The 26,443-nt window shown below is 35.7% G+C and overlaps 1 protein-coding gene across 8 annotated transcripts in view; it reads right to left on the bottom strand.

Moving 5' to 3' along the window:
- The window catches only part of sema4d (sema domain, immunoglobulin domain (Ig), transmembrane domain (TM) and short cytoplasmic domain, (semaphorin) 4D), a 73,321-nt gene that overhangs the window by 18,193 nt on the left and 28,685 nt on the right, over nt 1–26,443 (bottom strand). For 6 of the 8 annotated variants that reach the window (XM_015339701.2, XM_015339706.2, XM_015339665.2 and 3 more), the window contains 3 exons: nt 5,380–5,513; nt 1,980–2,125; nt 1,587–1,649 (listed from right to left, as the gene is read on the bottom strand). In XM_015339701.2, coding sequence (XP_015195187.2) covers nt 1,587–1,649; nt 1,980–2,125; nt 5,380–5,513 — 343 coding nt within the window. Of the gene's footprint in view, nt 1–1,586; nt 1,650–1,979; nt 2,126–5,379; nt 5,514–23,208; nt 23,319–26,443 lie in introns of all 8 variants that reach the window. The other 2 variants (XM_015339692.2, XM_015339691.2) reach the window with 2 other exon arrangements.

Below are 26,443 nucleotides of genomic sequence, written 5' to 3'. Positions count from 1 at the left end.
ATTATCGGAAATACTGACATAAATTGGATTCTACTGTCCGCAAGACATGTAGTAACATGATATCAAGCATTATTGAAAGAAACCTGAAACAACACTTTTGCAGGCATAACAGGAAGCATGATTTCAAAACAAGTGCTGGCATATTTCATTTTGTAAATTACTCGTAAATGTCCTATCTTCGTCAGTGCCCAGAATGTCCCAACATACAATGAAAAACTGTAAAGTCCCAAGCTTTAATTACGTTTGTTCTAAATCCAATCTTGTATAATCAGTTTGTGCTCTAATGCGATTTCAAATGCTGTTTATGAAGCACATTTTTTACTGTCTTTTATAGTTGACAGTCCAAGAACGAGAAGGCGAAGGAGTTATGATAGGAAACAAAAAGGTACCAAACAACAGACAATATGATCAATACTAGTTGTGCAATTGTATATAGGGCATCCAATTAGAACGGAAGAACAAAAGAAAGGCTGCAAATGAGATGAAACCAACAAGACTAGTCACTATTTACTATTTACTAGTTACTAGTTACTAGTTACTAGTTACTAGTTACTAGTTACTAGTCAGCATTTTTAACTGTTAGGAGATAACTGATCTGAAAATGTTTTCCAGACTTTTTTTAAAGCAGCCAGGGTATCGGCTTCTACAACATTGCTGGTGCCATATTCCATAACTTCCATAATTTCCACATCCCACAACCACAAATTGTGACATTCTGTACTTTTGCCTTATATTCATCTTTTCATCTCAAAATCAAATTGCTTGAGTATACAGCAAAAACTGCAATTTTGACTTCCTTGTCCCACAGAGGACTGTATGTTTCAGAGTTCACCGAGACACTTCAATTTCATTTCACTTCAAAACTGCACTTCAATTTAATTTGTGCTTCATACCTTGGCAAAGATGATAACTGGTGTTTAATACCCTTGCATGTTAAGCATGTAGTACTACTCAGGTGTTCATTATAAAACCTAACCTGAAAACATGCTTCCAAACAAATCTGTAACATTTTTCTGTGGTTCACATGGTATGACTTTTCATCTCGGCAAAAGTGTAGTTCACAATTTGCTAATTAATGTCTTTCAGTTTATGGGCAGTACTGAATTTCCCATCCTGTGCCCTGGTGAGCATGGGGTCATATGGTCATGTAAAGTGAGCTGAACTATCACGCTCTTTTCCTGTGACTTATGTTGTCTCCATATGAAAGCATAATAAAATTGATTTTTTTAGTTAGCTTGGTCTTTCATCTTTACCATTTTTAATTTGGCACTATTTAAGTCACACGTTTCAATACCAGTATACAATACCAATACCAGTATTACAAATTCACCCCTAATTAGCTCATTTGTTCATTTTATTTGTTTTGTTGAAACGTTTTGTCCATGTTTTACAGTGTGCATGGTCCTTAAGAAAAACAATAACCAGAACATGCAGAATGCCAAAAGTTCACTTCCCTACCAAAAATGTTATTAGATCAGTAACAATGCATGTTAAAAACAATGCATAATAGTGATATTATATGCCTTTCTCCACTTAACTTGAGTTTATAAATATCAAAGTACAATACATTTTAAACATCAACCTACCTCTTTGGATTTTCCTTTTAAAATACACTTTTCCATATCACTTTCAGGAACTTTCCAAATTACCTTAAATAAAAAAAGACCATGTAAAAAATAAAAACAACAAAATCATATACTTACAGTCCAAAATGCAAATATCTTTTTTTTGGAATGTAGATTAATATTATTCAGATTTCAACTTTTTAAGTTTGTCATAAAAATTAAAGTGCCATCTTTTGTTTCACTGCCTGTTACAAATTATGCTTAATGTATGCAGGCCAAAGGACAGGGTTTGCTCATACACAGCAATATGCAAATCTCAAGGTTAGTCAGCCATTCATAATTCAGTCAAATTTCTTTCTTAAATAAAGAATTGCCACTAAAAACAAGTACAGAAATATCTTGGATATAAAATACCTGATTATGCTTGATAGAAATGTTTCCCATATTCAGCTCAAAGATGGCTTCTCTTGCTCCCACATATAAGGCCTGTTTATCTTCACTGAGCAACAGAGTGGAGTAGTTGAAGATTCCAGGGTCGGTGAACTCTATTAAACTGACATCTGCAGACAGAAACAAAACATCTGCATTGCTGAAATACTGATGGCCCATCTTATCATGAACGCCTTTCAGAACTCATGAGTTCGATGAGTATATACACAGGGCTATGTGCCCTCTCCCCAGAAGTACTACCCTCAAAAGTAGTTAACAGTCAGGTTTGAGGACTGTGCGACTCCCATTAAAATGGCAGAGGCAGGTTTAAAGCAAATTTCTGACATTGTTTAGAAACAAACAACAATTATCGTCCCAAACTTGTAGAAGTCAAAGTATTACTAGTGCAAATAAAATATTTCTGTTAGCCACCTGTTTTCATTAATAGGTGCTTGGAATAAATCACATATGTTGGTCTCCCAGGTGGCTCAATGGGTAAAGGTGCCTTTCCTATGATCCAGGCAGTAGAGGTCATGCCACTGGCCAGCTGTGCCAAGGGTACCCTTGTGTGTCACAGCTTAGGGCAGTGTTCCCAATCCTGGTCCTGGTGACCAACACACCTTGTGGTTTTTGTTCCAGCCGAGCCCTCAGTTACACAATCAAATCCCTCACTGACTTAATAAAACTAATTTGAACTGTTTGTTCCCATCTGTTAAACATGTTGGAGCTATAACCATTGTATTTTGTAAGTGAAATTAAATACCAAACTTGTGACTAGAAACAAAATGCAAATATTCAAATGAAGCAACGTCTTAGATCAAGTAAGGCTTCGACTACGTAACTGAGGTGGGATGGGTCACCAGGACCAGGGAACCACTGGCTTAGGGTGAGGTGACTGTGGCTCTCTCAGGTCTCAGCAACACAAGCAACCCCTCCTGGGTGGTATCGGGTTTTGTCTGTGAGAACATGCCTCTCTTCCAGTCAACATTGAATGTCCAGTGGGAGGCTGTGTAGCTGGTAAATTGGGCCTCAAAGATGGGTGTGTTGGAGGAGCTTGCCTACACTTCTTATATTTCCTGTGTGCGGTTGCGGGGTCAGTGGCTGTGAACTGAGCTGTGAAAAACGTAATTGGGGATACCAAAGTCTGAGGGGTCTAACAAAAAAAATGTTACACACATACAGGATATAATAACATGCTTCTGCTGATAATTATGGGTCAAAGTGGTAAACTATCATTAAAAGCCAACTTTGTTTGTATCGGGAACTTTCCGGCAGTTATAAAGAATCCATCTGTTGTTTAGCTGCCATTAACACAGTGCTACAAACGATAACAAAATAAAACATTTTGAGCATTTAAAACTAGCTATTTTTGTTGTTGCTAGTAGCTACACTTCTACCAGAAATCGAAATCAATCTTCTAAGAAATACGATGAGGAAAAGAGGTCATTCAGGAACACTACAACTACAAGCCTTTTAAGACAGGTAGGAGAAATGAATGGTAGCCTGTCATGTAAACAATATTGGTCTTGTTAGCTTAATTAAACACATTGAAAGGCAATTATGGCTGTTCTGGGAGACATGATTTGTGCAATTATGACTCAGAAGTAGGTCAAACATTTAGTCATTTAATCATTTTCCACTGGGTTGTACATTTTATAATTTGTACGCAACTGCTTTTCATTCCCCAACTCAAAATACACTGGATTCAATTCAGCATCAAATGCCCCACATGTAACATAAATAAAGTAACATAATAAAATACGTTTGGTACTTTGAATTCCTGATCATACTGCAAACTCTGCCCATTCACACGTCCCAGATTAGTTCTCTCAAGTCAGTGAGTGCTTCATTAATATGAGGAATTCATTTTGATTAGTCTGATTAGCACCTTCAGATGTTTCCTCTTGTTATTTCATATGCTCCTTAAAAGACAAATGGGATTTTACTTCCTAATTCTCTTTAAAGGCGGACAGTTAATAGACGTAAACACTGGAAAAAAAAAACCACAAATTCAGACGGTGGCTGTAGGTTCTGTTCTGGTTTGTGACCTCTTTTTGGTGCAATAGGTCTCATTTCCTTACTGTAGCCAACTTTGTAAATCTACAAAATAAGTTTCTTTTTTTTCTAAAAGAACTTTTCCATTTTTAGTGAACAGAAAGAATGTAGCTAGGATAAGATTGCAATTTGATTAAAAATAAAAAACGGTTTCCTTCTGAACCCCTGACACCTTTTGAGTTAAAAGATATTTGTTTCTATGGTTAAAGATCTAAACAATGTAATGTTCCAATGCAGTACCATAAGTTAAATATAACGGTTAACATTTTCTTATTTAATAAGTCCTGTAGAGAGCATGAGGTTATTATGGACAAGACAAAACTGTAAAACCTGAATCATTACAATTTTGTCAACTATCCAAGCTCCTAGTTAAATGGTAGATGAAGCACTGGCATTTTACATTTGAGTGAAATACTTCTTCATTCCCAGCTGTATCAATGTGTACAAAACGTAATTAAGAACAATGAAGAAGTGAAAGAAAAAATAATAAAAAAATAAATTCTTGTTAATGACTACTCAGTTGTGCTCATGAAAGTGTTTAAAAAGGAAAGTGTTTTAAAAAGAATACTTTCCATGATAATCACTGATGTGACTTCCACTGAAATGATAACATCTTACATTAACACTGTTTAGGATTAGGAGAAACCAAATTGCCTCAGTCTTTGAATGGCAGTGTTATCTATTCATGAAATCTTTTCATCTGCGAGTTATTGTATGAGCACAAATGCTCAGTTAACACACAAAGTAAATGTGAATTATTCATGCAGCATTTTTCAGCACAGCCTTTACCCTTCACGTTTTTATTTAAAAAATAATAAAGAGTTTGGTTATTCACTATACTTTACAAAAGTACATAAAAGAACTTTTATATGCCGACATTTTGCCCTACAGCACAGATTCATCTACAATACTGTGAGAAGTGTCCTTTTGCTTTTGCAAACCCTGAAACAAACAGACTTTCCGAAAACATTGAACATTATGTCAGTGAAAAGACACCTGCTTGGAGCATGGAATCAATTAGTTTAAAAGTATTGAATTTACTGTCACACTATGGGATACAATATCACCAATACAGATTAAGCATCATACCAAACATCTATATAAACCACAAGAAAAAGAGTTAACTTGCTAGCACCCACCCCAGACCCATCATTACCCTTAATGTAGAAAATGCTATGAGATTACTTTAAGAGATTATACATAAAAAGTTCATTATGTCACTAAATACATATATTAAAATGTATAAAAGCAATAACTTTTTGCTTAAAATTTCAAAAGCCCTTATAAGGGATTATAGGGACAGAGAATGAGAATAAATCAAAGATCGTACCGTGATGTTTCCAAGATGTCCTGGGGATACCAGTGGGACCCTCTGTTGACACCTCCAGAAGTAACCCCAAGAACATGCCAAGAATACTTAAAGCCATATTGGACTCTGGAATCCTGGACACTGTGAGATTTCCTCTGCAGTAAAAAAAGCAAATATTAGTACATATGCTAGATAAGACTCAAACTTTTTGGTAAAAAGTATTTGTTCTTGACAAGGTAATCCCTGAGATGTACGTGATCATACTGTGAGAATGAGTCTGTACAATTCTGCAGTACAGCACTTCCTCTTTACCCTTTGTGACAAATGTCATTACCACAACATCCTTCTAATTTAATACAAGTTTCCACATAACCCTGTATGCTGTTTGTTTTTAAAGAGACAGCTTTTAAACCTACTTACTTTTAAACTTACCATTACCATCAAAAAGACAAATGAGTGACTAACTTTTCTTGGTACAGGTTGGTAAAACATTGAAGACTTAAGAGACTTAACCAACTTTCGTGAATCTCAAGTATTTTAGCAACACATAAAACGGAAAAGAATCAAACAAAATGACAGCCCATGAGCAACCTGCACCCAGCCCATCCCCCAATACCCTGGTACTAATCAAATGAGCATATGCAGAAATAAAATATCACAATGCTGAATACACACATACCTTAATAATCATAGAATGGCACAAAACTGTCAAAATCTGAGCTGTCAAAATATGCTGAAGATATCCACAATTACTTTCACAATGTAAGGAAAGCTAACTAACCCAGGAGAAACTGTGACTTTCCATTACTGCTGGGACACAGAAGAGCTATTTCTGAAATGGCATCTACAAAAACGAATGCTGATAACAAGCCAAATTATTCAACAGGAAACATATGCTCTCCAATATGATAACTGAATAAAACAGTGATTTCATGTGTTGCATACAGCAGTAAACTTACTTTGAATATTCGTATGAAGGATTGTAATTATTTTACTCCTACCAACTGGTAAAGGATTTGGTGTTGCAGAACACAGTACATTCTAGAGCTCTGCAACACAGCAATGTAAACAATTTTCAGAAGGAAAATATCACACATGCAGTCAAAGACAGAAATGCAACAGAGGAACCAACATCTGAACTACCTGAGCCATGTTTTCAAAAAGCTGAATCCACATTAGTCATCAAATGGACCTTAGTGGAAAGGTTATGTTTTCTGATAAATAAAATATACTGAAGCGCAGAGTAAGGCTTTTAGTCCTTTGAGCTCTGAGAATACCAACAAGCCATTTCAATTCCATTCAACAGACAAATACTGCTTAAAAACATCTTCTAATTACGAGCCGGTAAGTGTCTACATAACATTCTTTAAGCTGACCTCATACCTTATAGAATTTAGAAAGTTCCACATTACTCCTTACTTCTTGTGTATCATGCTCTGTTCCTCTTTCTAACTTCAATGATTTTTGTAAGAAACTAATTTAAAATGTGTTTTTGACCATACAAGTTCTCTAACAAGAATGCTAAATATATCTCAGAGGACTTTCCATCTTTCAACAATAATTACACTACTTTGTCTTGCAAAAGTCTTTCAATAATTAGCAGTTATATTATTAAAATGATCTAAAAATCCTCTAGATTCTTCTACTCTTGTAGCTTTGCTTTTATTAACACAGCTTATTTTGGGCAAGAAGAAACAAAACTTGTCAATTAGAAAAGTTTCATTTAAATTTTGTTGTGATGAGCTTGATCATAACAAAAAACTTAACTAAACACAACCTAATCCACCACACTTACCAATTAAATGAAATTGCTCATTTTTAAATTCATTTGGTCCTGTCTACATATTTAGATAGCTGAAAGGCGATAAACATGTTGATTTATGGTTTAAACTGCTGTGTAAAATACATCTAACATTATTTTACTCTTTGTGCTCAGTAATTTACCTTTTTTATGCAGAAACACAATTCTAGTAAATTCCTTTTACAGAAATCTTTTTTTGATTAAAAAATGCATGTCTACCAGGATCAATTGATCTTAAAACAAAATGGTTAAGATTTCTGTAAAAGGAATTTAGTAGAATTGTGTTTCTGCATGAAAAAGGTAAATTACTGAGCACAAAGAGTAAAATAATGTTCAATGTCTTTTACACAGCACTTTAAACCATAAATCAACATGTTTAACTAGTGGATATCTCCCATTTCTAACACTGCAAAAAAATGTAGGAGGAAAAGGTCTGTCCTCAGTGTGTCTCAGTCTTGCAAAAGGCCTGAGAATCAAGTGTGTGAGATTTGGATGCTGCTTATATTATATCTAACTGGGTAATATCTTGCCTTGTATCAAATCTCACCTGCCCTGGGTATTTTACAGTAAGTGATGTCACCCTCCTTGAAAACCTGCACTATGCGGAATTTTCCAACAGCACCAGTCAGTATTTGCTGCTGTCTAGGGGGAGGTTCTGCGTCTGCTCTGAACGTGCCAGAGACCTTGGACAGATCAGAGCTGTACCTGTCACAGCCCTGATATCACCCAATATTCATTTCTTTTAAAAAAAAAACAGCAAGCACGAAATTTTGTAACAAGTTCAAAACAAACAGTAATCTATTTACGATTTACATTTATAATGTACATGTATGTCTGATGTCCAGGCAAAACCTAGCTATGAAGAGCAACAAAAATAAACCATTACAATTTGTTCCTTTCTAGTTATCCAGTGGGCAGGAACAGCAAGATACTGATATTATCTTTCCATTGGAATGCAGTTGTTACAAAATAGATTCCAGAAAGCGAACTCTTTACTGAAAATGTTGCCAACCCTACTCAAAGTACTGTTAGTTTTTTTTTTAAAGTCCATGTTGATTGAATTGAGGAAATGTAAAACTTCTCCTAATTGTTGTTCTTTCTAAACTGCAATATACAATGGTAATATGGAGAAGTTCTTTATGTGCAGAAGAAAACGTTTTACTCTCAACATGCAAGGCTTCACCATATAGCTTGTGGGTTTGTTGGTTTATTGTAAGCGCTAAACAACTTTATCGAGCTGTGTTGAATAATCAAGGCAGGTCTTCAACCTGAACAGAATGCTGGTGTCACAGAAACACAGACAATGTATAGCATATGTGCATTGAAACCAAGAAAGCAGAAATGAGCAGAGGATGGAGAGTTTGAATGCAATGTGTGAATTCAAAGAGTATTGAACTGGCTTTGACATTTACATTTGCGTATAGTCTGGCTTCTGACTATACTGAGTATAAGAGATTCTTCTTACCCTAAAATAAAAGACATTTCTACCAGAGTCCCAAAGGTATAAGGACACAGAAGAATAATTTTAAAAAACATAATGACAATGCAAACTACCAATGATCTCTACCTACATGCTACAGAAGAAATGCAATGTTATTTGATAACAAATAACTATGACTATTTAAAATACTAAAATATAAGGTTATTCACAAAATCAGAACATTTTAAGTTCACTGAATACTGAGCCTTTGAGAATACCCTATAACCCCAAAGACTATAAAACAAACTAAGCTAAACCTGCTGACACCTCTGCTTGACTAGCATTAAATATTATCTTCAGTTTAACCCAGAATGAAATACGAGTGGAGTAGTGTTATCTCCAGCTCTACTAATAAATTAAGTAAAATAGAAGTGCTGTAAAGTATTTGTACATGCTGAAAATGTTTTCAATCATCAGCGTTTTCTGTGAGAACATTCACTGATCCTCAGCAAGGTTTATATACTTTAGTTTAAGCCCTTCAACATTCCTCATTATCAACAAAGCGCATATGCTGCACAACATCGTTTAAGATATTACACCAGAATGCTTAGTGCAGTTGATTAATACTTAGTAAAAAGCATGCCAGAATCTGCAAAGTATGAGAACCAGCTGGAAGAAGAATGCAATTTACTTGGGGGAAAGAGATTGACATCAGATGTAGTGGCACACATTTTGAAAAGCCGTGCATTTCTTGAACGCCTGCATAAAAAAGCATACCTCTCTGGCAACAGAAGATAGAAATATGGTGGGTGCAACATACAAAGCAGGACACTGGATTATTTTCTGCATTTGCTTTACTTTCCGTCTTCTCACGCAGTATGTCAGTGGATTGGAAAAAAAAAACAAGCATCTCAGAAGTTTTGCAGTCTTCAGGTCAGAGGTGAGGTACATATGGTTTATAAACACATGCAAGTATTTAAAGGGCCTCCAGGGTTACAAAAAAACAAGACAGGAAATTCTCTGGTAAAAAATTTTTTCCCCACTCGTATGCAGCTGTATAGAAGCTAACAAACACTAACCACATTCCACATATCTAAGTGGGAGGTATAGCTCCACTCATGCAACCTGTGTGACTAACAGTTTGCAGGTAATTAGCTAGGGTGAAATACCTTAACCTTAAATACCTTAATCAACAAGAAGCTGATCAATAAGGAATAATTATTTCTCAGAAGCAGGAACGAATCGTGTCAGCCTCTAATGGAATCACAATGAGGCCACACCTTGTAGATTAAATGAGTTTCTGATTGGAGTTCCTCTGCATGATGAGCAGCTAGCAGCACATGATTCCTTGACAAGCAGGTGTTGTTAATTTCAAAACTGTTCCATAGTTAAATTCTCTGTGACAAGTCTGAAAAGGGTATCACTACAATGTTCAGCAGGTACGGATAGTCCACTTCAGACACGAGCATGTTTATCTAAGAACTAACTTCTGTATGATCAGATATATCCTTCTATATCACTGCTGCAATATAACCTCTTACTCTCAGGTGGTGTCAGACATTAAACATTTTCTATAGCTCCTCTGGCATTAGTGCCTAAATCCTGTGAATGTCCCTCAAACTAGCAAAACACTAGCTTGATAACTGTTTCTTGTTTTTGTATGTGATATCACTGTAAATCTATCCACAATCTTTGGGCATATTGCATTTGTTTCTCCTATTACTTGCTTTAAACTCCTTAAGCTTAATGTAAACAATGTTCATTTGTACTTATTGTATATGATATGTGACTGCTTACAGTTCGTTATACTTGTTCTGCAATTGACCAGAAATATAAATTCAAAACCTATTTACTGATATAGAAGTAGGCAAATAGAGTATGCTAATTACCTGCAGTTGTGTACATTGAAAATAATTCCAACATCTGTAGCACGTCTGCCAACAATTACCATCTCTGTTGAGATGGTAAAAAATAGTGCCAATTAACAGATACAGATACAAAACAGTACAAGTTTACACCATATCTCTTAAGAGTGGAGAGCACAGTTTTGAGAGTTTTTGAAGCACAGTTTTGTCTTGCCTAATAGGTTACATCCTTTAAACAGTGTTTAACTTACTTTCTTTAATGTTGGTAAAGATCTGTGTTATACTTCTCGTCATGCTCTTCATAGGTATTATTCAAAAGATAAGAAGATACTGACTACTTACATGACTACTTCATGTTATACATGATAGTACATGACCATTATAGTCAATAATGTGAACACCATTGCTGAAGTGTAACATTTCACAAATTGTTCACTGAAGCTGGTTAAAGCTAAGAACATGATATCATTGCCTAGATACATTTCAACTTAAAGAGAAAATAATATTTTCTCTTTTGGCTTTGGACTTTGATATTGACCCAAAAAGAACCAGTGATCTCTTTAAAACCAGGTTTCCTGGTTTTCTCTGGTTTTAATTCCCAGTCAATTTGCCTTTACAGTTCATACAATATAAAGTTACCAAACTAAAAAAAATGACACTTGGTATGATCATTATAGATCAATTAAACTCTAATTTATTTTCAATTAAACTACTACAATGCTCTAGGTAGACCGCATTTAGAACATTGTGTACAGTTTTGGTTACCGTGTTACAAAAGATAGTGCTTCTCTGGAATCAGTCCCAAAAAAAAGAAGCCGATACTTTCCCAGGTTTAAAGAATGCCCTTCTCCAACAGGCAAAAAAAGCACTGAATCTTTGTAGTCTTGAACAAAGACTATGAAGGGACCTGATTTATTCAAAATCTTCAAAGGCACTGACAAAGAAAAACAAATGGGCTTCATGAGAATAATCCCCAAAACACAATCCAGAGAACACAAGCGGAAAGGAACATTTAAAACCGAGAACAGAAGGGACTATTTTTTTTTCTACTTGTTTTTTCAGGGGACGTCTGGAACAAGCTATCCAGCCATGTTGTCGCTTGGCATCTTTCATAAAATGCTTGGATAAAATCCTCAGATTAATTAGTGACTAGCAACCTAACAAGCTAGATGGCTGCTTCTCACTTATAACATGTACTGTATTGGGGTTATAAATCCATTAACCAAAATGAACAAAATACCCACAATACAGTTGTCTTTTATATTTACAGTAAGAAATTAGATTAAAAGCAAGCTGGAAATTAAAAATCCACACCACAAAGGTTAATGTATTGATATTTAACTGTTCATAAGCTTAAATTAGCAAGGTGTTTCTAATGTTTTTTCTACTACAGAAACAAAATCACATCACAATGCGAAACACCCCACATCTTCATTTCAATACAATTTTAAAACAATGTTTTTTATCCAGTACTTAAATTTCATTTGTCATTATCTTTCAGTATTACAAGCAGAATGGTCACCCACTTACAGGACGTATTTTAGTTGTTTTTTCTCTGCCAGTTAAAATGACAAGAAACATTATGAGAAGAGTACACCACACATGCTTCAAACGTGTAGTTCATAGCTGTTTTCCCCCAAGGATTTTAAAGCATAAATTCTCCTAAAGCTTGAATAGTGTTTGCTACAGCACCAGTCACCCACATGAAGACACGTAAGAACATAACTGCACACAACACTAAAAAGCACTCTAATACAACACATGGTATTGCAAAAAACAAAAACAAGTAAAACACAAAATACTTTTTTCCAATACCCTTTTAGGCAGGACATAGCTAGGAACACTGGGTAGAGCAAGAAATTCAAATAATCACAAGAACATTTATAGGTAGTTAGACCTTTCTACCTAGTGATGGTAGTTCACCTGAAATGCTCTTTGGGACAATCCCAGTCTACACATATTTTACTTACACTACTAAATGTATTACAGAAACAAACTGCACAGCAGATTATAACTCTTTAGATGTCAAAAGACTTCTGCTATTGGCAGAATAAATTATATCTTCGGATAGTTCTAGAAAAAAACACAACACATGTAAATTAAAAGAAACACCAGTTTTCAAACCTGGATTTCTGCTTTTACATGTGTACTTTCAACTAAAAAAAAATGTTTTTCCCCCTTCATGCTTGTGAGGAAATCTAAATGTCTATGATTGGTGCTTTCACCTGACTTTTGTTTCATCAGTGGACTTCATCAGGAAGTCAGGCAGGAGTCAGGACTTTACTTACTGTAGGAGAGGCTTCTGTTGGCTACTCAGATATTCACAGCTTGCCAGTTTCTTTTCCCATGTCATCTGTGCTTTGTGGTTTCAGCTATTGAACAAATATCAGTGAAGACGCACTCAATTTGTTTTTAGTCCATACTGCACATAAAGTAATAAAGATGTGCAAAGTATTTTTACATTTAACTATTGCCTTAATAACAGATTTGACTTTGCTTTGGCTGCATAATCAAATCAGGTCAGACAGCTGACATTTCTAGATTGAAGCTGGTGTTTGCATACAGTGTTTCAATCAATATACTTAATTACATTTTGTTTTCATTTAATTTCAAAAACACATTCACTGTACTTTTATGTAATTTTGAGATCACACAACAGTCTATTAAATGAGAAAGCTGATGTCAGTATATGAAACCACATACAAATACTTATTATGATGCTAACTGCAAAGTCATTCATTCCCCAGAAAACAATGGTACAAAGGACTTTTCTTTGGCACTTCCTACATTTCAGTACTAGTTATTGGTCAGCCAATATCTACAAACTATGATACTCGGAGTTCTCTAGTGCACTGGGGCTTGGTTAACTGTGGGAACCACTGACCTTTCACTTATCATCACTACTGTTGCACTTCTCTTTGCCCACCTATAGCTGGAGTCAGTGTGCAACAATCCGTCTGAATCTCAACAAAGTTTAGACTGACCTTTGGTTTACCAGCTTCCTTTATCTCTTCTTATTACTTATCAAAATGTCCTAAACTTTGGTACAGTTAGCAAAATAGTAATGCTTAAAGACAGTACAAAAACAGGATTGGCAAAGTATAAACAGTAAAGGAAAATCAAAAGGGTTTGAATACAATTCAAGATTCAGCAAATATCTGACAGATGGTTTTTAATATAGACACATGAGTATTACACGCAGGCAGAAAAAACAAACTATATATACAAAACGGGAATCACTAAGCATGAACAAGCTACATGATGACACATCATTAACATCTTCTACACAATGTGGGGAAGCACTTAAAAAGGAAAACGGTATTAGGGGCCTATAGTTAAAAGCATAGAACAAGAGATTTGAAAATTGCACAATGTACTACTAAGACCTAATTTAGAATATGAATGGACCTGATTCAAGTTTTCAAAATCCCAAAAGGTGTTGGAAAAAGCAACCCAATGGACTTCTGTAGAACACGAACCAGAGCACACAAGTGAAAACTAAGGAAAAGTGCATTTAAGACTGTGAACAGGAGGCAGTTTTTAAACAAAGGGTTATGGGGGTCTGTAAAAAGCTACCTACCCACATTGTTGAAGCCAATATCCTGTTTTTTTTTCTAAAGAACAAATGAAATCTGTGGATTGATAAGATACAATAAAACCAAACAGGCTATATGCAACACTCTTACACCTCTCCCCCACCAGTCCTCGGCTCATTTAGATTGCAGACCTCAAAATAGAAATAAATTATTTCACAATTTGTGGACCAGTGAGTAAATACATCTCTGCTGATAGCCCTTCCTCCAATAAAGCACACAGCTTGGCCTGCAGCACTTTAGCTGCGTCTGTTGTCATGTGTTCTCTGAATGACCGGCCCTTCACTCCACCATGGTCACCTGTTCTTTCTCTCCCCTTCCATCCTTCCATAAACTCTCTTACTTCTGTCCTTTTTATTCTCCTTTCAGCTTCCCTTCCAAACTCCTTGTAAAGTTCTCTTCTAGCTGCCAGCCATATTCTAAAATTAAGATTCAACTTGTAACATGAACATCCTTAACAGCATTCCAAGATATTGTACCCCTGTCTATACTATACATAATTTCTGAAATATTACTTTTATTATAACAATACATATAAAAACAATCAATATACACATGCAATACTAAGTATTGACTAGGACGTTAATTTTGTGATATGGTTATGTATGGTTTTCATTAAACTGATGGCCAGGTGTTTCAGGAATACTATGCTTGTTATTGATGCCAGCTTTGTAACAATAATTCAAATTATTTGGTGTTCTGCAGAGCTCTCAACTAACATTAAATGTTAAATCTTTTTAATCTTTTTAGCGGTTATAAACATGAAAGGCCAGTTACGTGCTTGAAATCAAAGGACTGATTTTTTTGTTCTCTTTTTGATGAAAAGGGTAATTTATTTTGAAATTGGTGTTAAATAGATCAGTCTGCATGACCTGCAACTGGCCTGAATGTTTCTACGAATTCATATTTTTGGAGTGTGGTGACAAAAGATCAGATGCTGCTCTGCAGTTTCGAACAACAAGACATGAAGCACATCAATATCACTGCAATACTGCCAACACATGGCAGGGAGGGAAGGGGGTGGCCATACTTCAGTCGGGTAAAAGAAATGTCAACAATAACTTTCTTTAAATGGGTTTGTTTTCAGTCCGATAATGTGCGTTTCAAAACAAATTACAAATTATACTTAAGCCAGTTTAAAAGCAGTAGTTACCAACCTCAGACTATCATCTGGACGAGCCTTGAAAACCATAGAGCTGAAGCAGGAAGTACTGGGCACAGTGAACGTTACATTAAGGACGGTAAATGGATAGTCTCAAGCATAATTGCTATATACAAGATATATGCTGAGTTTGCAAGTTAACCCTAAAGACCACACTAAAGAAACATTAAGGGTCAACCACACTTCGAAGGGTATCTTTAGCTAGTGACGTGATGCTTTTCAAAATAACACACCCAGCACAGTCAATTCCGGCTAAAACAATTGCACTTATTAGTATTAACTGAAACTAATTAGTTCTAAAAAAGAATTGGACTCATTAGCATATTATTTGCTGAAGAATACTTTCCATTTCAAGTACCGTCCAGTGGTGTTTTCTAGAACTCACATTTTTAGAGCTCAAAATGTGAATTTTAGAATGGCAGGCATGTAAAGGTGGCTTCCAATTTCTAATTCTGTCTCAACCCAAACTCCACTTTAACAATGGTGTTCCTGTAGTTGAATTCTGAGCTATGGCCACATGGAACTTTTTTTTAAAAGAGACAGACATGCAAGCTGAAGGTCATTTTCAGAGAGCCAGGAAAAAGGGGAAACAAAAACAGTTTTCCACTTGAAACAGTCTTTTTGGAAGTGTAGATTCTTAACGGGAGAAAGCAAATAATTTCCAAATGTGGTAGCTTTGCTTTAAACAAAGAACACTATACATTAATTTTCTCATCACTAATTAATGAGATTAATTAGAAGACAACTAGACTACAAGGAGAGATTTTTGACTAAACTATGTGAAATCTAATGCAGTTGTTTCCATTTATAAAAACGCATGAACAATCATTTATATCACTTTATAATATATTAAATGGGTTGTTGATGGCACTCAAATACACACTGCAAAGAGAAGCACTGCCTGACAAGTATCCACAGGGTCCACACCTGCTCAGATAGCTTAATGCAGATGGATCAAGGAACCTTACTGAAACACATGGTTGCCTTGCTGGAATGGGCAGGAGTGCAAGAATGATTCAGGACATCTGGTTCAATATTACTCTACCCGTGTTTGTACTACAGGCTTGAGTCTGATTTCAGTAATATCGTCCTTTCAAGGAGGGGTGCCAGTTTTCCTGTATTAAAGCCAAAAAAATCACTGCCATGAAACACTGCTGGGGTGCTGCAGCACAAGTGCTGTATTTGGTACCATTTTAATCCCTTCAAAGGAGGTCTGACAATCCTTGCACACCCAGTGTGTCCTTTCAGTTATCAAGAGAGTCTGGTGATTTCAGTGGAAATCTGGCTTAGCTTGAGATAGCTGCTGACTGTCCCCAAAAACTACTGAATGTCCTTCACAGCAGAATTACATATAAAGAATTATAAACATCTTTGACATTAAAAAATCTTTAAACAATGCACTAAAACCAGGCCCCCGGTAAAATCTTTAGAATGAGTGTAATCTAATGCTAATAAACAGATAAGCCCTAAAATACAAGTGCAACCGAGTGTTATATGTTTGCAACATTCAGTTAAATGCAGTTAAAATATAATCTACGGATACTATTTTCTTGAAGTAAATCCAACCTATAGCCCAAAACAGCTTAAGCATGTAACCTTCTGCTATTTTGGGAAACTTAAAAGAGCAAAGGCAATTTGAAATTCTGGTGATGCCGCTTCTTATGATGTCCAGAAGCAGCTGCCTGCTTTACCACAGTAGGTACTGACTTATTAACAGTTACAGGAGAGTATCCTATTTAGCCTTGGTTGACCGGATCCTTTACAGCCCCCCTTAAGCTCTCCTTGACCTATTACATATTTTCAATGCACAGTGACGAAGCTGGTGTGTTAAAATTCCAGTGTTTCAGCCCGTTGGTAAAAAAGCAACAAGTTAACGGCCTTAACAGCTCCTGCTCGCAAGGCATTTGTATAAAGGATTGTTTATACAAACTGTTTTTCTTCCCATATTAATTCAGATAAAATACATTATCATTCAATAAAAATAAAAAAAAAATATTGTAGAAAGTTGTGATAGTTTAAAACCATTCTAACAAACCCATAATAGGGTAAGCTATTTATTACAGTCTTGTTTATTAGTCTGGGCATTCAACATATGCAAACAGTAGCACCTGAAGAGACAACGACACTATGTCAATTGCTTTTGAAACTACAGTAGGTTACATGTGAATGTTGTTTGGAAAAGTGTTCTATCAAAAAAAATTGTGCATCACCTTAAGCAAGAATTTGTTAGTAAAATTTCACCCTAATATAAATAAGGTCTATGCATTTGTTAGTCAACGAATTCCACAAATTCAAAACACTAAAAATAATTTCTTGTTCTAGATACAAAGTATTGTATGTGCTTATGTGTTACGTCAGATCTCTTTGAAGAACACAAACTGCTCTTTAACCATTATTATAATTATCTCCTGATATAAACAATTGTATTGCGAGTGCGGTCCTTCAAAGAATTTTTAGTATTTGTTAAATACTATCACACAATTAAAATGATTTAAAAAAATTATAATTATTTTATAATAGAATGCATTAATGCGCAGTAAGCACAGAGAGATGTTTTGAGCTTGGCTTGCACTTCACAAACATGACCTAGAAAGTTTGCATACTGGGAAAATGAAGAGGTTCAGTTTTTATCCACATCATTCATTATTGATTTGACAGTTTCCCCAGTACAGTTAAATTTCAGGCTTCCTTTCGTTGTGAATTATTCCAGTTTTGCACTGAACATTTGTGCTTCTGCAGTTGTTGTATGATTCATAAGAACTCCACATAAACCCATTTTCTCACAGGTTCACTTGGATAAAGCACCAACAAACAGAGGCTTCTCTTACATGCCACACAGTTCACAGTCCAATTTATTTCAGCAAAAATCCTGTTTTTTGGAAAAATCACACCATGCTCTATCACATAACACATTTAGTTTTTCTTGTGCTGCAGTGTTGCACTTGACATTCAAAAATAAAATACAAATACAGTCCTTCATTCGCGCAAGTTCCGAAATCTAAATTCTCATTAGGTCATCCAGGATTAGTGTTAATCAAGGTCTGTGAATCTATTGCCATGACCCATGAGACACTTTTTAACAAAGTCAGTCAGATCCAAGCATTCCCCCACACCACTTTCTACTACCTTGTGAAAGCCAGAAAAAAAGATCTGGTAAATAATTAAACATTGGATTTAACAAATATATTTCTCTCCAACCTTTTCTAACCAGATATCAAAGGAGGTGGAGACTTAAACTTTAGATTCATTTCATACAGAAGGTTAACCAAAATCACACATACAGTGTGTGAATTAACAGCTTCATTCTCATCCACAAAAGAATCTTCCAGGACAAACAAAAATGTCAACACTAGGCTGTCCCACGGAGTAAATTCTACATTCTATCATCAGAATATTGTCATGGAGATTAAATTCATGTAGTCATCTGTCCCTGATCAAGAGAACAGCAGTTTGTGAAATGCATTATTGCCGATATCTGTCTTCTATAAGTCAATAAGCCCTTTACTTTAATCATTTTCTGCCATGACTACCCCTTGTTCAGTGAACATGAGCTCCTTCCTTTTGGGTGTCATTTCATACTACCCAGATTCAAATGCAACCTTTTATTTCCTTGACTATTAACCTGCCTGATTTGAAAAATTCATTGTATATCTTACTTTATTTGTATATTTATTTTCTTTTTTAAATTACATGTGTCTCTTAAATGTTAATGGGCTCAAATTGTGTTCAATGTATTGTTTACCCGCCTGCAAAGCAAATTTCCTATCTGTGACAATGAAAGTGAACCACACTTTTAAGGAAGTGACCTGTCAGGACTCTAAAAATACTTAGTCTAACCAAATTTAGACAAAGTTTTTTTTACCGGTTATTCTTTTCTCCTTAGCTGACATTCTTCCTAAATACTGTCTTTGTGTTTAAGGGTGGCTTCTCAAAGTGCTTTACAGAAAAAAAACAGGAACAACAACAATTAAAAATAAATAAAAAAGCATTTCAGCAAGAGGTGTGAGCCTGTTTAGTTGAGCAAAGCAGATGTGAATTCATTTTTCGAGCCTTGATACAATAATTCACAAGAGTCTAACAGATTTTAAATCGCCAGGAATTTTGACGGCAAAGGTCTCGCGGTGGATGTTGCAATGCGTCCATTCATTTCTGGAGCAACCTCTCTAATTCGTGCAACTGCACTGCTATGTCGGCTTGTCATCGCTCTAGCACCGTCTATACAAACTCTGACGCATTTTATCCAGTCGATGACATTCTCTTCGATACATTCATTCAGAAGCTGAAATATGTGCTCTCCTGTAGTTCCTGTTGGTAGCGGCTTACAGAACAGAAAGTCCTCATGGGACATGCCCTCAAACTCGTATCTAACGTAAACGAGCAAATTGGCCAAATCGACTACAGACTCATCTGATTGCAGTGAAAAACAGCTGCTCATCTTAACGCGCTCTATCAGCGTATTTTTCATATCATACACCATTTCAATAATTCTATGAGTGACTGTGTCTTTCAGAGGGGGCAGCTGATTCAACTGTTTAGCAGCTTTTTCTCCACACATAATACGTGTCAGCCCTTTTGCCAATGGTAAATAAGGTTCTTCAACAATATTGTGGGGCTTACCTGCTTTAGCAATCCGCAAGCTTGAATTTTCCCCGTTTCCGTTTCAGGAGTCTGTCTCAGAAGTTAAAAGAAGTTTTTATTTAATGCGCATGGGAGCGAAACACAGAGACGCTCGGTGTATTTTTCTCAAATTAACTTAGAACAGTTCTTAAAATATTTTTCTGTTATCTATCACGCTTTCCTGTACTCACAAGATTACCAGCGTTCGTACGGTAGCACGCATTTCTATGCATTCCTGTGTTTACAGCATTGGCAGTGTTCCAAGATCACACACATTCTCCTACCTCCCTATTTGCTGGAGATAGCTTTTTTTAAATACAATTGGTAACTTACGTTTGTAGCACACATTCCTATAGAATGGTACAGAATTACATTATAGCTCTGTGTCCACTCAAGCATTAGCGCGCGCTGTATTGTAGTACTAGGCTGCGTATTCGACATGTATTAAAATAGAAAATATGAAAACCCATCCCGATTTTTCAGCGCACACAACAAAGTTCCAGGGTCATATGGCGTACCAGCTGGCGGAGCTTCGCATACCACTCCTGGTTAGCGTACCACAGTTTGAGAACCACTGCCTTAAGGCTTATGACAATAACAAAACATGCAAACTGGCTAAAACCAATCCGTACTGCTCTTTTAAACTAAAATAATTTTTGTTCCTGACAGCTGTATTGTTTCCTCCGCAATTGAGATTTTGGTTACTGTATAATTATTACTATTCCATACCCTAAGGTACATTATTTTTTTTTCCAATTCACAGATATACTTGGACAGAAAAATTAGATACTACACTTCAGACTAAAGCCTTCTGAAAACTAGCCAGTGCAGATATTTAGCACATTCTGGATCATAAATTAAGCAGACTCACAGACGATGACTGAGTTAAAAGAAGAACAGGTGAGGAACAAAAAAAAAAGTCAACACATCATAGACAAAGAGAACGGAAAAAGAGAACTAATAGCTGGTTCCAAAATGACAAATTTTTCCCCTATGTAATTTCCATCTGTGCTGTCTTGTCATATGAATACAGCTTGCTTACATATTTAAACCTCTGCAATGTGATCATATATAGTAGGTAGTCAGGAATTTCAATATAATGTTATATTTTAATATTTTATCACACTCTATACATTTAATGACGTAAAGTCAAACAATTAATAAAAAGTGTAACATTCACACTTTAAGGAAAAAAATAGTCTGTCCAGTTAAAGTGTTTTTAAAAAGACTGATTCATAACCACAACCCAGCTATGACTAAGCAGGTGTAACTGAGGACCAGTCATACCCACTGTCTACTGCTCTCAATGTCTGAACCTATACTCTTCTTAAATATAGTCAGTTCTACCAATATGTTTTCAGGAAACCAGCTCACAGCTCCAAGTTTCATACTTACACAGGATAAAGAACATACAGGCCTACTCTGATATGAGCTTGTCAATCTATATGCTTCCTATTCACACTGTTGGCCCACAGCACCAATCAATCAGTAGTTATGGCACCACGGAGAGGAGAGGTGCAGCTTTCATGCATTAACACTGCAAACTCAAACGTGTCTAACAGGCTACAGGGATCTTTGATGTATAAGCAAGCAAGTTATACTGTAAGTGATTTGAGCCCAACCAACAGACATCAGTCTTTGTCTATCTCCTGAATCCTTAAGCAAAGATATGGTTTATGCCATACACTTGATCCAAAACAGCAATGTCTGGGTAAAAAAAGCATTCTCCATAGTCCCAAGAATCTACTGGCTGACTTCTGCACCCCTCAGACTGCTTATCAACTTCTTTATGCAACATTCTAGTTCTTGACAGATAAATATTTGTTGAAAGCAATCATTAAAATTCATTCATTGCTTAACTTGAATACTGTGACTAAGACTAGATTAAGATCATTCTTCAGACCAGTGAAGATCATGTGTTTGTTCTACATAACAAGGCAGACCTTCCTGTACTTCTCTCTTGTGGTTACACATACAGTGTATGAAAAAAAGACAGCAAATGTATTTGTTCAAGAAGAGGTATTTTAATGCAAATGTCTTCAAATTGTTTGATTTCAAATACGTATTTAACAGTTCTTAAGGAAACACAAGACTATCTATTTTCACACATTTTGGCCACGCTGTTATTCACGATCTAGCATTTGTTTTGAGTCTGTGATAACCAAGACAAATCACAGCAAACACTAGAATTTAAATGGAGTGAATTAGCCTGTGTAAAAGAAAAGGATTGTTGTCCAGTTCAATTGGTGCCACTTTCTTTGTGAGAGGCTATTAGTTAAGGAACAGGGTGCAAAGTCTGGTGTGGAAAACAAATGATGGAAGAACACTGAATGTTGCTTTACAAATTTATTTTAAAAAGTTTAAAAACTTAAATAAATGATAAGAGCAGCAGGTAACCATTTTCTGAATTCAAGAACAAAATGATTGGAAGAATTTAAAATGCGGAGAGTAAAGGAAACCCCTGACAAAAAAAAACATTTGAGAGAAGGAAGTTGAAAAGCCTCAGATGAAATATTCTGAGCAACTAGCATTGCCTTCTTAACAACCGTCACTGAAAAGAGGATTTTAATTTTAATGGTGTTTCACACCACTGGCCCACCTACATTGTTCAAACACCAACATTCTGTTCTTTAGTCCAAATGAGCCGAGCACATTTCAGTTACTCAACTGAACACTTATGAGAACGAATAAGATGTTTAATTAGAAACTGTATGGTCATGAAAAGCTCTAAGTTTTCAATTACTTGCATTTTATTGTTAACAGGAAATAAAATGTTAAAATGTTGGCAAGAATAAATGCATAATAACCAAAACATGCATTCATTTAAACACCACTAAGTGAATTACTTTTGGGGTTATGTGTGTTTAAAAGGTCTAATGTAACTGATTTATGTAGGTAAGAATCCAGGAGGTTAGATAAAACAAATGTTACCCGGGTAAGCAAGGGCCTACTTCAGTTTTAAATGCAATTCCTGAATCTATTCCTGAATTCCTGTAAGTCACCATACAACTGAAAGGCAGACCCAAGGGTACAGCTTTGAGGAAATCAGTATTGGGGATAGCAGGATTTTATGTCAACTAGAAAATGATAAACCTATTTCAGATACAGGAGTGACAGTAGAACAAGGGGATATTCCTAGTCCACAGTATAAACAGGATTTAGTGTAGGATAAATGTCTCTTTTGAAGTGGACATGGAATGTAAAGTAAAAACGTCTGGTTTTGTAGCTCTGGTTAGCCAGAGCTCTCTTTACTTGCACATAATGACCAAGATACATGCTAAACTTATTCTTGAGGTAAACAAACTTTCAGCAACAAAATACATTGTTCCATGCATAAAAAAGAAAGGAAACTTACAACTTTATGTTAACATTAATAAACATGCAATATTCACTTTTCCAACCTGTCTTCTTGTGACCTTTTAAAACTGCTTTACTCCGGGTTGATCTATACACATGAACTGATGGGACGTTCTTCCTTCATGGGAATTATAGAATTTTCATGCTACGGGGAAAAAGAAATCGAACTTATCACAAATGTTTACATTTCACTATGGGAACCATGACATCAGTGGTTAGGTGCATGGGGCTTTTTTTATTAATGCAGACCTTAGTGTCTGCGGACCAATTTACATTAGAAACTAAAAAAAAAAACAGGAAGCTAGCTTATGTCAGTCAGAATGTGAAATGTAAAAAAATACTACCACAAAGTAAAGACCATAAGACCAAGCACATCCTTTAATGAAATAAGCCTAGTAAAAAGTACACTACTTTGAAAAGACAATGGCATAAAATTTAATAACTAAAAATGCTACAAACAGCAAAATAAGAATAATTTTGTTCAAGAGATACTGTATGACTTTTATTAGTATTTAAATGTGCAGTTTTATTGTTCTGTAATTGTTATAATATTAACATACACATACATGCTAACCCCTGGAATTACTGTACAAGAGTGGAATGCAAAAGAGCCGTTAGCCTTTATACGACTTATTTCAGATTTACCTGCATCGGGAATTTTAGGTTAACACCCCTTTGCTCTTATGGTGTATGACACAAAAAAACAACAGCAGCAGCATAAAATAAAATTAGAAAAAGTATTTTGTTATATACTGGACATAAAGTAACTCCTACTGGTACGGAAGCCCATTGCCCCTTATCTTGGAATTATGAGAAACGCATCTCGTAATTACAAAAAAATTATCTTTTAATAATGACTTAGTAATTCTCACGTACTTTATGTGCTCACGCGTCAGCGCAATTGTCGTATAATACCTATTTCAAGTAGGTAGCTACCTCAGCATGCTTAGGCTGCAAAGGAACATGTTAAAGGTTTATTCTATGCTGAAAAGAGAAGAAAAGAAAGTTTTGGCTGTGAGGGCTTCACAGCTGAAATGTTGTGTTACTTTTTTTCCTCGATTTATTCCATGCTTTTTTCTCTTTATTTATTATATGTTTATTCCATGCTGAAAAGAGAAACAAAGTAAGAACATTTCGTCTGTGAAGCCCTCACAGCCAAAACGTTGTGTTTCTTTTCTTCTCTTCTTAGCATGGAACAAACTTTTAATTTATTCCTTTAATACTATAGAGCTTCGGGTATTAATTCTCATGGGTTTGCGCCCTCGCAGCTCCCATCAGTTCGGCCCTTCACCACTGGGGCTCAAACACAGGTCTCCGGCAGCACTCAACAGGGAACCAGCCGGCTGAGCTAAGGGGAGATCTCCCCTCAGCCCAGCGGCTTTGGTCTCTGCTATAACCAGGGAAGGGCGGTGTCGTCACCGTAGTGCTGGGTGATAATTCGATAACGATAATTATCGCGATATAATTTTCCTCGATATAATTTTAACAAATGTTTGATATATACGTTTATGCTTTGCGCATGATATGCGCATGTGCACAAAATACTACGCGAGTGCATGTGCGTGTTGCAGACCGGGCAGCGAATGTGGTGTTGTTTACCCACACGGTGGTGGCTGACAGGATTGTAGTTAGTGTGGAGAAATGAGCGACACTGAAGCAAATGTAGTGCTGCAAACGACCAGAAAAGGTCATTCAACTTCGGTAATTTGGAGATTTTTTGGCTTTTTACGATCAGACATAAAACAGAGCACTTTAAACTTTGCAGTCTGTCTGAGCCATCTTCTATGTGTGTTTTATCACTCTGCAGTATTTAATTTTTCTATTAAGATATTTATTTTGTAAATTTTACTCATGCATATTTTTACATAAAAAAGACTTGAATACTCAGATTTGTTTAATGTTTCTGCTGTTTGGCAAGTGTTTGTTGTGTTCTTAAAATAAAGAGTTGTTTAATTTACCAATTAACTGTCTGGTTTCTTCAACTTTTACGCAGGAGAAAAAATCTGCCTTTAAACTTGAAAGAAATAATGATTTGACATTTAACGGGATCATTATCGATATCGACTTATATGACATTTTTTATTGGGATAATGTTTTTGGCCATATCGCCCAGCCGAAATCTGTACAAATTCTGCAGCGCTGGACACAATCATTAAACTGAAAGTGCCAGCCAGGTTCACCGTAGCTTCTACATGCGTTCAGTACACAGCATAACAGGTTAAACATAAACCGACATAAGCATTGCTATCTCATAATTATGAGATAAGATAGCGATTTTATTTTTCTCTTAGTGGCAGCAATGCGCTTCCGTATACTGGAGACCTAAAAGAGCAAAAAATAACATAACGAACTGTAATATTTTCACTGAATGTTCAAGTCTTAAACACTTTACACATTATAAAATAATATATTCAGTGATGAGATAAAAAAAAAAGATATTAGCGCTTAATAATTTACATGTAGCACAAAATGATAAGACTTCTCATATGCTTAATACAACATATACGGTTAAATGTAATAACGTAAAAAAACAGGTAGGGTCTCTAATAACCACAGTGGAGATGCTATAAGCCCAAACAGAGCCACAATTGTTTTCTCGCTGTCCAAAACAGAAGCATGAAAGTAACCAAGTCTAAAAAAATATTTCTCAAGTTTCTACCTCCCAGCACTCATTACTATTTGGCATTCAATTTGTACATTATGAAATTGAGAAGCAGTTTTGTTCTGCTTTTTATGCTTACTATGAGATATATATAAAGAATGAATCATTTAAAAAAAATATAATTCAATAATAGTGATCATCTTTTACAGGTGTTTAAATCAATAATAAAAATAAAACTACTGCTCTCTCATGGAGCTAGCAGTATTTTTTATATTCCATAGAATGCTTATCAAAAGCCTTTGACAGTGTACCAATATAAAAGAGATTTAGATGATTAAGGACATTTCAACACTTTTGAGATGGCTCATGATTTCAAGACTAAATGACAGCCTCTTTTGTGTTCTGCACCTGCCACAGTCTCACAACAGCTGTAGGCTTTATAACAGTGACAAGAGAATCCCATTCAAACGGAGAAAATTTACTACGGTCTGTATGACAATGGGCAAAATTAAGCAGGGTGCAAAAGTTACACCATCAGGAGTCAATAAGATTTCACAAACATCTCCTCCTAAGAAAATGCAAAACAAACACCACATAGGAAAAGCAAGCAGTATATACAAACTCAATTAAAATTAGCTTAGTGATTGTGTCCCACCCAGTAATTAAAA

This window comes from Lepisosteus oculatus, chromosome 3 (genome assembly GCF_040954835.1).
Source record: "Lepisosteus oculatus isolate fLepOcu1 chromosome 3, fLepOcu1.hap2, whole genome shotgun sequence".
Classification (NCBI taxonomy): Eukaryota; Metazoa; Chordata; class Actinopteri; order Semionotiformes; family Lepisosteidae; genus Lepisosteus; species Lepisosteus oculatus.
The sequence above is the reverse complement of the archived record's forward strand: the minus strand, read 5'-3'. Positions and strand labels throughout refer to the sequence as shown.